A 13,433-nucleotide genomic window follows, 5' to 3' on the forward strand; every position below is an offset into this window, starting at 1 on the left:
ACAGCTTATGCTCTCTCCCCCCTATGGTTATGCCAGTGAACCCTGGGTTAGCTCGAACCCTTGAGGCAAAAGGTTCCATTACCATGGCGAACAATAGCGGAGAGAGAGGGCACCCCTGCCTGGTGCCCCTATGTAGAGCAAACATATCTGAGTTACCTCCATTCACTCTAATACAAGCTTTGGGTGAGCTATAAAACGCTTGTATCCACCCTCGAAACTGCGGCCCTATCCCAAATGTCTCCAACACTTTATACATGTAGGGCCAATGCACCCTATCGAAAGCTTTTTCAGCGTCCAGACTCAGGAGACACAGAGGCCTATCTAGTTTTTTAGCTAAATACATGATGTCGAGTACTCTCCGCGTATTGTCTGTTGCCTTTCTGTGTGAAACAAAGCCCACCTGATCAGGATGTATTATTGCAGGGAGTAGAGGCCCCAACCTATTAGCCAACACCTTAGCTAATATTTTGGCATCAGCATTCAAGACCGAGATAGGGCGATACGATCCACATTCCACATGGTCTTTATTAGGCTTAGGTAGCACAGCTATCCATGCCTCCAGCATAGAGGGGGGAAGCGACTCCCCCTTTCCAATTTGGTTAAACAACTCGGCTAATAGTGGTGCTAACTCGGGGGCAAATTTCTTATAAAATTCGTTCGGGAGGCCATCCAACCCCGGGGATTTACAGGATGGCAAATGCTGAATTGCTCTCTGAATTTCAACCGGGGAGACAGGTTCCTCCAAAGTTGCTCTTTGTTGAGATGTCAAAGAGGCAAGGTCACTCTCAGCTAAGTATTCTGTAATGGCTTCCACAGACGGGTTAATCTCCCTGGCGTACAACTCCTGATAAAATTCAGCAAAACGCCGCCGTATGGCCTCCGATGTGTTCAGAATATCCCCCCGCTTCCCCCGGATATGTGTGACCGCCCGTGACACCTTTTGCTTGCGCAAACGTATGGCCAAGAGTCTGCCTGCTTTATTAGTAAATTCATATGCCCGGGCCGACAATTTAGATTGAAGCTGGCATAGGTGGTCTGAATAAATAGAGTCTAACTGAAGTCGCTGATTACGCAGTTCCTCCAGGGTGGCCTGTGACCCACTTGCCTCTAGCGCCCGAATCTTTTCCAGACATTGTGCCAATTGCTTCCTACGTATCCTTGCCCGTTGGCTAGCTAACTTTAAAAAGTAGCCCCTGGACACCGCCTTCATTGTATCCCACACAATACTAAGGGAGGGTCCTGATTCTTTGTTCAGTTCCAAGTATTCTTTCAACACCCTCCTGTAGCCTTCCACCACCTCCCCCTCTAGCAACACACTAGCATTCAGTGCCCATCTCCGATCTTTAACCTCCACCTTAATAGAGGGTAACGTCACCCAGACAGGTGCATGATCTGAAATCGTCACATTCCCAATGCCTGCCCTCGGGCCCCGCTCTGAGAGCGTTACGTCAAGGAAGATATAGTCAATACGGGAGTAAGACGTATGTACTGAAGAGAAGTAGGTATAGTCCCTCACACGTGGATAATTAAGCCTCCACACGTCCAGGGTTCCCAAAGAAAGGGCCAGCGATCCTAAGGCCAAAGAGTCCCTGTTCCCCACAGACTGGGCAGTTCCAGACCGATCTAATACCGGGTCCATGACCCCATTAAAATCACCCCCCAGAATCAGAGAGCCCCGGGCGAATGTGGCCAAAAGATTCTTCACCTTAGTGTAAAATGCCCCTTGGTGATCATTAGGTGCATATATTGAAGCTAAAGTTATGTCAACTTGGTCTATGTTTATGTGCAAAAACAAAAAACGCCCCCCTGGGTCCTGTTTAATTTTAATTATTTGGGCAGGTACCTGTTTATGAATCAAAACCGCCACACCCCTTTTCCTAGAGCCATCCACAGATGAGGCAAAAAAAACCTTTAGAGTATTGTGGCTGGTTTAGGAGTCTCTCATCCCGCTGGCGGAGGTGCGTCTCCTGCAACAGCACTATATGAGGCTTCAAATGCTGGAGCTCTTTAAATAGTTTTTGCCGCTTTTGAGGCATGTTCAAGCCTTTTACATTATATGATAAAACCTTTATATCTGCACTCATGGCTGACATCTAAAACCAGACGGACCCTCCAACATGGCCCCTTGATTGCTTCTATGTTCTTCAACTCTCACTTTATGCAAGTCCGGACCTCCCCCCCTCCCCCCCCACATCCATACACCAGTCAGGGAAACAAGTCCCCTAAATGGGAAAAAAAAGGAAGAGAAAATAACCCACAACATGCCAGGCACCCCACCTCCCCCCTCCCATCCCATCAGCCACTTCCCAATTACCATCAGGTCCCCAGACCATTTAAACATTTCCATTTTGAACAGCTCACTTACAAACCCATTTGTTTCCCAATGCTTCATGCCTCTGTACACGTTACCCACCCGACACATCACATTTTTCTCCTTCACACCTTAAGGTCCCCCCTAGTTTAAGTTCTCCCCTTCAGGTAAACCGATATACATCCGTATCCCCAAATTAGGACCTCCACTGAACATTTAGAAGCAAAAGAGAGAGGAGAGAAAGAGAAAAAAAAAAAAAAAAAAAAAAAAACTTTTAAACTTAGTAGCAACAGTCATTTATACCACACCATGTCACCTCTTGTCCCTCTCACCCTCTTGTTTGCAAGGTCATTCACTACGAACCCCAAATAAGTTACTTCATCAAAGTTCAGGTTCCCTCTGCTGCAACCCGCCTCTTCGAGTTGCTCTTTTTATTGGGTTCGGGGATCCGTTGCCACTTTTGCAGTCTCGCTTTAGTAGCAGGTGCCACCGCTCCCGGGGGTGTGCCCGAGTTCACCAGCCCCGCCGCATACAGGGACGCCCAGGCTTCTGGCAGTGAGCAGGCTCTATGCTTAGCCCCTTTGATTGTAAAGATCACCGAAAAGGGGAAGCCCCATCTATATGCAATGCGTTCCTTTATGAGGACGTCCAGCGCGGGCTTCAACAACCTTCTCTGCTGCAAAGTGAACTGGGACAAGTCTTGATATACCGAGACCTTTGCTCCGCCGAATTCCAAGTTCTGTGTTTTTCGAGCACAACTCAGAATCTGCTCCTTAACTTCAAACTTATGGAACCGAACAATGATGTCTCGCACTTTATTATCTTGTCGCGGGCCCAGGGCTCTATGTGCTCTATCCAACTCAATGGACGCTGCATCGGCCTCCTCGTCGCCCCGCAATGTGGCACATAAGGTATGCACAATTCGAGAAACGTCCTCCGTATCTCCTCCCTCAGGAACTCCTCGAAAGCGGAGATTATTTCTCCTGCCCCGGTTTTCAATGTCATCAATTTTGTAGGTTAGTTCCTGGGTTTTACGGTCAATTTCTTGTAGTTTTGCCTCGTGTGAAACCAGGGATTCGGCATGCTCTTCCAGTCTCACTTCCACATCCTCCACTCTTCCCCCCAGTTCTTTTAAGTCAGAGCTTAGAACCTCCATTCTTTCCAGTATTTCATCTTTTGATTTTTGAATGTTTTCTTGGATGCCGGTTAAGATCTGCCGAAGTTCAGCCGAGACTCCCTTTTTTGCCGGTGGCTTGCGCGATTCTGCCAACGAGAGCGCCGAATCGGAATCGGATGGTGAGCCCGGCGCCATTACCTCGTGGCGCTTTGAGGCCCGACTGGAGCCGCCGCCTGCAGGCTTCTCCGGTTCTTTCATTCGCGAGGATTGTGCTTTGCTCATGTCGGGTGGTTGTCAGAGTCCGTGGGAACGTGCTATTCGCGGTTCAAAACACCCGATGGCCGCTTTTTATTGCTTTTTGTGGCCTCGTGGATCGGGAGCTATCGAGCTAAGCTGCCATCAGCAGTGGTGACGTCACTTCCTCCCTATATGTCTAACTTTGGAGGTATATTGTTCTACAAGGAATGTAACGTGTGTTCAGTATTTTGAGGTGTTATGCTTGTTAAACTCTCAATAAAAACTTTAAAGTAAAAAAAAAAAAAAAAAAAAAAAGATGTGGGTATAGGCATCCTTTAAGCCAAGAGAGCATAGCCAATCGTTTTCCATAATCATGGGAAGAAGGGTGCCTAGGGAAACCATCCTGAACTTTTCTCGGACTAGGAATTTGTTCAGGGCCCTTAGGTAATACTACTACTTATTTCTATAGCGCTACTAGACGTACGCAGCGCTGTACAACTTGAACATGAAGAGACAGTCCCTGCTTGACAGAGCTTACAATCTAATTAGGACAAACAGGACAAACAAGAGATAAGGGAATATTAAAGTAAGGATGATAAAATAAGGGTTCTGAACAAGTGAACAAGGGTTAGGAGTTAAAAGCAGCATCAAAAGGTGGGCTTTTAGCTTAGATTTGAAGACGGTCAGAGATGGAGCTTGACGTACCGGCCCAGGAAGTCTATTCCAGGAATATGGTGCAGCAAGATAAAAGGAATGGAGTCTGGAGTTAGCAGTGGAGGAGATGCATGCAGATAAGAGAGATTTACCCAGTGAACAGAGTTCCCGGGGAGGAATGTAGGGAGAGATGAGAGTGGAGAGGTACTGAGGAGCTGCAGAGTGAATGCACTTATAGGTCAATAAGAGGAGTTTGAACTGTATGCGGAAACGGATAGGAAGCCAGTGAAGTGACTTGAGGAGAGGGCTAATATGAGCATAACGACCCTGGCGGACTATTAGTCGTGCAGCAGACTTTTGAACAGATTGAAGAGGAGAGAGATGGCTAAGTGGGAGACCTGTGAGAAGCAAGTTGCAATAGTCTAAGCGAGAGGTGATAAGAGCGTGGATGAGGGTTCTGGTAGTGTGCTCAGAAAAGAAAGGGCGAATTTTGCTGATATTATAGAGAAAGAAACAACAGGTTTTAGCAGTCTGTTGAATATGTGCAGAGAAAGAGAGGGAGGAGTCGAAGATTACCCCAAGGTTACGAGCTGATGAGACAGGAAGGATGAGAGTGTTATCCACAGAAAGAGAATGGGAGAGGTTGGTTTAGGGGGAAAGGTAAGAAACTCAGTCTTGGTCATGTTTAGTTTCAGATGGCGCTGAGACATCCAGGCAGCAATGTCAGACAGGCAGGCTAATACTTTGGCCTGGATTTCGGCTGAGATTTCTGGTGTGGAGAGGCAGATCTGGGAGTCATCAGGTCTAGGATGGGACGCTTCCCCCCCTGTTTTCGTTTGCACAAGGAAGTACCTGGAATAGAATCCCAGCCCTTCTTCCCCTGGTGGAAAGGGTTCGACCGCACTGGTCTTTAGAAGAGCAGAGAGTTCCTTTGCAAGTACCTGCTTGTGCTGGGAGCTGAAAGACTGAGCTCCCGGCAGACAATTTGGAGGCATGGATTCCAGATTGAGAGTGTATCCTAACCAGACTATTTGAAGAACCCACTGGTCGGAGGTTATAAAAGGCCACCTTTGCTGAAAAAATATTAACCTCCCTCCAACTGGTAAGGCGTCCTGAACAGACACTTGCACTGTGTCTACGCTCCATTGGAGCCAGTCAAAAGCCCGTCCCTTGCTTTTGCTGGGGAGCCGCATGGGCCTTAGGCGCACGCTGTTGACAAGAACGAGCACGCTGGGACTGAGCCTGGGCAGGCTGCCGAGAAGCAGGTGTGTACCTATGCCTATTATAGGAATAGGGAGCACTCTTCCTCCCTTCAAAAAAAACTCCTAGATGAGGAGGTGGTAGCAGAAGACACCCGATGGGAGAGAGAATCCATAGCATCATGGTGCTTTTTGATCTGATCGACCACATCCTCTACTTTTCCACCAAAAAGGTTATCCCCCCCCCCCCCCCCCCCCCCCGGCAAGGAACATCCACCATTCGCTGCTGGATCTTATGATCCAGGTCAGAGACACGCAGCCATGGGAGTCTGCGCAACACTATACTTTAAGCAGCAATTCTGGATGTCACATCAAAAGTGTTGTAAGTACCCCTGGCCAGGAATTTTCGACATGCCTTCTGCTGCCTGACCACCTGGTGAAAAGGTTTGGCGAGCTCCGGAGGAAGCGCTTCGACCAAACGGACCAGTTTCGCCAAAAGGCTTCTTTAGGGGATACCGGGTTTTTAAACCGTGGAAACTGTTCTGAGTAGTACTTGACATGTGCTCGTTGGCGAAACGGGTCCTTTGGGTTTCAGTGGTTTTTCGAGAGAACTACACGCGTCAAGCTAAGCTGAATTTTGATTCATTCTTTCTGAACTTTGCATGCTGGACAGTACACTACATTTGAATGTATTGTTTTTAAGTGCATAAAGAAAAAATATTTTAAAAAATAACAAACATTTTTCCCAACGTTTGTGGTTGGCTGGGGGGTTTTTGACCGATGATTACAACAAACTGGCACCAGACAAACATTGTCTAATGGCCATGGGCTTGCAGTGACAGATCATTTTACTTATGAGGTCTTTTCCCCTTAACTTCTTTTTTTAAGTGGTGTTAATCACTTGTTGGATACAAAATGTAACAAATAAACAAAAAGTTTTAATGAACTACAAGGAAGACAAAATGTACAATCTTCTCCCCCCCACACACAAACACTTTAAAAGCTTGGCCAGTCAAGAGGTAGCCTGGTAGTGCTGAGTTCTACATCCCTGGGCTACAGAACTGGTCTCAGACAATCCAAGCTATCTTGTCCTCAACTGTCAAGTGGGAGGGGAAAGGATTCCTGAGCAACCAATAACCCCTGCTCTTAACCATGTAACTCCAAATTTTCTCACACCAGCTCAGACTGCACAGAGCTAGCCTACAATTTCATGGAGAATAAGACATGCTGGCTAGCTGAGGTCTGCACAAGACTCTCATAGGGTGATGTCATGAAACTCATGGTTGTCAGTCTCCATGTACTCGAAGGAGAGAACTTAAACCCAAACATACAGACTGCTCTGAAGGGATGATGAAACACAGGGTTCCATAAAAGTTACTAAGTGACAATACCATTTCTTACATCATCTCATCCTTGAACAGAATATTACCACCACTAGCTATTTAATTCACTTACAGAGAAAACACATAAAATTTGAATTACTCTATAAAGTACTGTAAACGTATATGGCTCTTACAATTTCCTTTTGCCAAAACCACAGCAATGAGGCTTCCCTATCCCTTTTACTACTAGCAACAATTCATAAACTGTCATTACCTCATAATCCATCTCTAGACAGGCAAACATGGGGTTTTCAAAGCCCACGTCAACTCCCACCACATGGTAGACCAGGGTGTTGGCTTTGTGAGCTTCAAGCGGGGAAGAAATAGTCAGACGAGCTGCAGCATCTCTGTTCAGAATGTAAACCAGCTTCTGCTTCTCAATAGCACCTGCAAAAGCAAATCAATCTGCTGAGTAGGAACAGAGACCCAACAGTAAATTAAGGGGCAACCACTCGTCCATCAGAACTTGGGACTTTTACAGTCATCAGCTCCTCATTCACAAATAACTGATCTGAACATGTTTACTTAAAAAAATTCAAAAGCTTACAAACTGACCATTTTTCAAAGTTTATCAAGCACAGTTACATCCATATGATTGCATGTGAAAGCTTAATCACCCCTGTCAAGGAATGACTAAAATTAACGGGGGGAAAAAAAAAGTTAATTCTATTGGGTGCTTTCATGTTTCACTCATCAGACTGCCAGCCCCACTCTTCTCCAATCAATGCAACTGGGCTGGTGCACTGTGTGGGGAGTATGGTGGGGGGGGGGGGGGGGGGGGGCCCAGAGGTGATATATGCATACTTGGGTGTGGGAAGCTATAGGGTGGGGGTACAAATACAAAACACAGGCCCATCAGGCACCAGAGACCAATGGAACACCAGTGGTTGCTTACATAATTTGTGAATCCTATATAATAATTCTCACCTCCAACGTTCTGACGCTGCATGGAACCGTGGGTCCCTCGGAGGTGGTCTGCTAAGTGCAGTAGATAACACTGACGTCATGAATCCCACACAGCTCATCGAAACCAATGAAGTGCCACTGATTAGCTGCGCCTCGGATGACGTCACCAGCCCGACGCCCAGCAACAAACTGTGACCCAGCCAGCAGCAAACAGCGACCCAGGCAGGGGGGGGGAGGAAGGAGTAGGGACACACGCGGATCATGTTTCCCTACTCCTCCCCCTGCCTAGGAATTGCTCGAGACTGGCTGCAAACCTCCCGAACCACCCGCGCACAATAACCACCCTCAAAAAACCGCCGCCACCCTCCCTCTCCAAGTCTGGATTCGGAATGTCGGAGAGGACGAAGAGGGAGGGCAACGAGGCGGCAAGTGTCCAATGTGGAGGAGGCGAGTGAGGGCTCAGGGCGGGGGTCAGGGTCCAGTGGCGACGGGGGAGGGAAAGAGCAGCGGGTCCGACTCCAGCGCAGCTGACATTCCCGTTCACTCAAAACAAAGCAAGCAAACCTATGAGATGCTGCAGGACGTTTAATAGACAGGAGTGGAAGTGAGCAAAGCAAGTCTACGGTAAGCAAGGAAGCCCATTGGTTAATCTCTGTTTCCACTCCCCTACGCAGCCGCCATTGGTATACACTCAAAAACAAGGAAACCAAGGAGCTGCTGCTTCACATTGTCGTTTTTAAATTGTTATTCCATCTGAAACAAGTCTAAAGCTGTTTCAACTGGATAGTGCATTAAAACGTGGCGGACAAAAGGAGGGGGGAGACAGACCCTGCAACTGGGAGGGAGGGAGGGAAGGAGGGAGGGAGGGACCCCCCTGCAACTGGGAGGGGGGACCCTAGCACGTACTCTCTCTCTCTCTGTCACACACACTCGCACCCAGTCTCACTCCCTCTCTCTGTCACACACACTCGCACATTCACTCTCTCTCACACACTCTCTCAAACATACACACTCCGAGGAAAACCTTGCTAGCGCCCGTTTCCTTTACAACAGAAACGGGCCTTTTTTACTAGTATGTACAGAAAAAGGCTGAAAACCCCTGGTGTATTACATGAGAAAATGAAGCAAAATGAAGAGATTAGAAGGACCTACATGCTGGAAAGTCCCAGGCACCAGGTCACCTAGAATCTGGGAACAGCTGACACCAATCTGACCAACAGATGTCATCACAGCTGGCTTTGAAAGAAATGTTTTCTCCCTCAATCTCAAATACTGTTGCTTCGTGTCCAAAATTTCTAAAACTTTCTCCATATCTGATGCCTTATGCTCTTACCTGCCATACCTATGTTTTATTTACCTGTACATCTCCAACAGTGCAGTGTAACAGAATGATATTACCTCCATACACTGCATCAAGGTTACCTAGAACATTAGAATCTGCAGAAAACAGGTGCTTGCTTCGGCAGAACATATACTAGAATCTGCAGAAAATGTTACAATTCATAAAATATAAACATATTGCAAACTGTGCCGAAAGAATGACAATAGAAAAATTCAAACAGCATAAAAAAATAATTTACTTACTAATCATGACAGCTCTGCCCTTGGGATCCACAGCCAAGAACTGACCAGGAACAATTCTACGACAGCCACTTTTGCCAAAGGTTTCCTGATGAATCTTTTCAAACATATTCTTGGAAGGATGATATTCTAGAATAACAATCCTGCCTGAATCACTTCCCACCACAATATAATCCTTCGTTCCACCTGTCAGCCTGAAGGCCATGAGGGAGCGAATAACACCAAACACTTCCACTGTCAGCAAGGTATGCACCTTTCCTGTGTTGGCATCCGGTCGCAGCAACTCCAGGATCTTTCCCCGGGATACAACTATTTCTTGCAATTTTGTTCCTAGAAATGAACAAACCCAAGAGTCAAAATGGAAAAGTTACAATCTCAACTGGTGTTTCCCAAGCCTCTCCTGAAGGCACACTATAGTTGTCTGGTTTTTAGGATATCAACAAGAAATATGCATGAAATATATTTGTATATACTGGGAAAAGCAGTGTATACAAAACCCTCATATACTGTATTTTTACACATATAATGCGAGCTATACTAGTTTAGTTTCCTAAAACACACTAATTGCAAAATTAAAGCATTTGTTTTTAAAGGCTTTTCTTTTTAGGTTTTTGCAGGTATTATTAACACATCTTAGTAAAAATACACCAGTATAGCACGCTCACTCATATAGCACATATGGGGGTAGGAGTGGTTTGTAAAAATGCATTTAATGCACATATTGTATGTATAAGAATACAGTACATATTTATTGTGGCACTCCTGAAAACCCAACTGGAAAGGTGCATCTCCAGGAGAGGCTTGGGAAACTCCGGTCGAAACTCGGTCTAAGGTTTCAGCAACAAAAGAAGGGCATTTACCTGAAAAGTTGCCATGGATAGCATAGCTGATGCCAGTGGCTCTTTGTAATGTTATGTTGTATAGGAACATGATGGTGGTAGGATGATGAAAGCACTTTCACTCTCTCAATTCTTGCTTCACTTTATATTATAGATGCTAGAAAAAAATAGCTGTAAAAAAATTAAGTACAAAGACTTAATGTAGTAATATTCAACTTATTAAGAACAGAATATTAGATCAAATATAAAGGCAAAAATTAACTACCACTGAGGAAGTCAGACACTAATTACCATATGCAGCATTACTGTATTTTTTATGTACATTCAATCACATGCTTGAAAATGCCATCTGCACCCACTAGAAAAAAAATGCATGTACAGTCTGAAGTCAGACACTAATTACCATATACAGCATTACTGTATTCTTTGCATACATTCAATCACGTGCTTGCAAATGCCATCTGCACCCACTAGAAAAAAATACATGTACAGTCTGCACAATTAACACTGTCACAAGATGGGACAGGGGAATATATCTTATGGTTCCAGGCCATAGGAGACATTACCGAGACAAAGAACTTACTAAGTACTTGAAAGAAAGCATGAAAGATTTCTTCAAAACCCTTCCACTGGGTTTTCAATAAAATACTTATACAGCCCCTTGTTAGAGCGCATTTTCAACCCCAAGTCTGAAGGGAAGTAACATACTGAGGTCACAATGAGCAGCTCAAAAAAGAACAAGCATCCCAGGTTTATAACCTTTTTTAAACATAAGGAGGTCACAGCATCAGAAGGGAAAATTAGGTTCTTACCTTGGTAATTTTCTTTCCTTTAGTCATAGCAGATGAAGCCATTACATATGGGTTATGTCCATCAACCAGCAGGGGAGATAGAGAGCACTCAAACTTTCACAGTGCCCTCTTGGCCAGCTAGCTCCACTGCCTCTTCAGTATTTGAAGCTTCCAAAGCAGTATGGCAAACCGCAATGGGAATCACAAGAGCTTTCCTCACAGCGAACGATGGCCCATCACAAGGGCATGAACTCATAAAGGAGGGAATGCACATCCTCCTGGAGGGAATAAACTCATCCTCCTTATTGTATAAGTGGAGGGGAACACACGCGCCTCCTGGAGGGAATCACACATCCTCCCAACACACTGGAGGGAATGAACTCATCCTCCTATTTATAGAACTGGAGGGGAACACACGCGCCTCCTGGAGGGAATGAACACATCCTCCTAAATTTAAACTGAACATGAATCCTGAAGATTGTTTTCCAATTTTCTCCCAAGGAAGGAACTTCAGGAAATTAGAACAGAACCTGAAAAACAGATTCACAGCATACAGACAATCATACAGGGAGGGCTCATGGCTTCATCTGCTATGACTAAAGGAAAGAAAATTACCAAGGTAAGAAACTAATTTTCCCTTCCTTGTCATCAAGCAGATGAAGCCATTAATGTATGGGATGTAACAAAGCAATCCCTAGATAGGGTGGGAACAAGCCACACCACGCGCTAGCACTTGTGCACCAAAACACGCATCCCTCCTGGCAGCCACATCCAGCCTGTAATGTCGGGCAAAGGAGAGCTTAGAAGCCCATGTTGCTGCACTGCATATCTCTTGAAGAGAGAGTGCTCCAGTTTCAGCCCAAGAGGAAGAAATCGCTCTAGTAGAATGTGCCTTAAAGGCTACAGGCAGAACCCTGCCGGCCAGCAGATAAGCTGAAAAGATAGTTTCTTTGAGCCAGCGGGCAATAGTGGCTTTAGACGCTGGAGACCCTCTGCGAGAACCGGATAGCAAAACAAACAGATGATCAGAAGACCTGAAAGAGTTAGTAACTCGCAGATACTGCAGCAGAGTCCTGCGCACATCCAAAAGGTGCAGCTGCCCAAAAAATTCTGGAAACTCTTCCTCTGAAAAAGAGGGCAAGAAAATAGGCTGGTTTAAGTGAAAGGCTGAAACCACCTTAGGCATAAAGGAAGGCACGGTCCGAACCGTGACTCCGGACTCTGAAAATTGCAGAAATGGGTCTCTACAGGACAGCGCCTGGAGCTCTGACACCCGTCTCGCCGAGGTAATGGCCACCAGAAAAACGGCCTTCAGTGTCAAGTCTTTCTCCGATGCTCCCCGAAGCGGCTCAAAAGGAGATGCCTGCAGGGTTTTCAAAACTAGCCCCAGGTTCCAAGCTGGACAGGGTGCTCGCACTGGAGGTCGGAGCCGAAGCACCCCTCTAAGAAACTGTGCCACATCTGGGTGAGCAGCCAAAGACACGCCTTCCACCTTACCACGAAGGGAGGCCAACGCTGCCACCTGCACCCGCAGGGAATTATAGGCCAAGCCTTTTTGTACACCTTCCTGCAAAAAGTCCAGAATCGGCGAGACAGGAGCCCGCATTGGAACAATGGCTCTGGAAGCACACCAAGACTCAAACAGGCACCAAATCCTGGCATAAGCCAAGGAAGTGGACCGCTTGCGGGCTTGCAGGAGAGTGGAAATAACTTTATTGGAATAACCTTTATCCCTCAATTGCACCCTCTCAATAGCCATGCCGTAAGACCAAAGCGGCCGGCGTCCTCCATGGCTACCGGTCCCTGAGTCAACAGGTTCGGTACCAGAGCTAACGGCAGAGGAACCTCCAGGAGCATCTGTCGGAGGTCTGCATACCAAGGTCTCCTTGGCCAATCCGGGGCGATGAGGACCACTTCTCCTGGGTGCAGCCGAATCCGCAAGAGCAGACGCCCTATCAAGGGCCATGGGGGAAACACATAAAGTAGACCCGGAGGCCAGGGTTGAGCCAAGGCATCCAACCCCGCCGAGCGAGGATCTCTCCGTCTGCTGAAGAAGCACGGGACTTTGGTATTGGCACTTGTCACCATTAGATCCATCACGGGCTTGCCCCATTTGGCACAGATCTGCAGGAATACTTCGTCTGCCAGATTCCATTCTGCTGGATCAATCTGATGCCTGCTCAGATAATCGGCCTGCACATTGCTCTGACCTGCAATATGAGCTGCCGACAGACACTGAAGATGCAGCTCGGCCCAGTGGCAAATCAGTTCGGCCTGCGCGGCTAGTGCTCTGCACCTTGTTCCGCCTTGTCGATTTATATAGGCCACCGTTGTTGTGTTGTCCGACATCACTCTGACAGCCAATCCTTCCAGGGTCACTTGAAAGGCCAGAAGCGCCTGAAACACCGCTTTCAAC

At 46.7% G+C, this 13,433-nt stretch overlaps 1 protein-coding gene across 1 annotated transcript in view; it reads right to left on the reverse strand.

Moving 5' to 3' along the window:
* LOC115471302 (splicing factor 3B subunit 3-like) overlaps nucleotides 1–13,433 on the reverse strand; it is a gene marked incomplete at its 3' end in the record, with an annotated part of 52,535 nt that overhangs the window by 23,810 nt on the left and 15,292 nt on the right. Inside the window, exons 2-4 of the mRNA XM_030205005.1 lie at nucleotides 10,248–10,397; nucleotides 9,391–9,717; nucleotides 7,115–7,287 (exon numbers count right to left, since the gene is read on the reverse strand). Coding sequence (XP_030060865.1) covers nucleotides 7,115–7,287; nucleotides 9,391–9,717; nucleotides 10,248–10,317 — 570 coding nt within the window. The remainder of the gene's footprint in view (nucleotides 1–7,114; nucleotides 7,288–9,390; nucleotides 9,718–10,247; nucleotides 10,398–13,433) is intronic.

This window comes from Microcaecilia unicolor, chromosome 5 (assembly GCF_901765095.1).
Source record: "Microcaecilia unicolor chromosome 5, aMicUni1.1, whole genome shotgun sequence".
Taxonomy (NCBI): domain Eukaryota; kingdom Metazoa; phylum Chordata; class Amphibia; order Gymnophiona; family Siphonopidae; genus Microcaecilia; species Microcaecilia unicolor.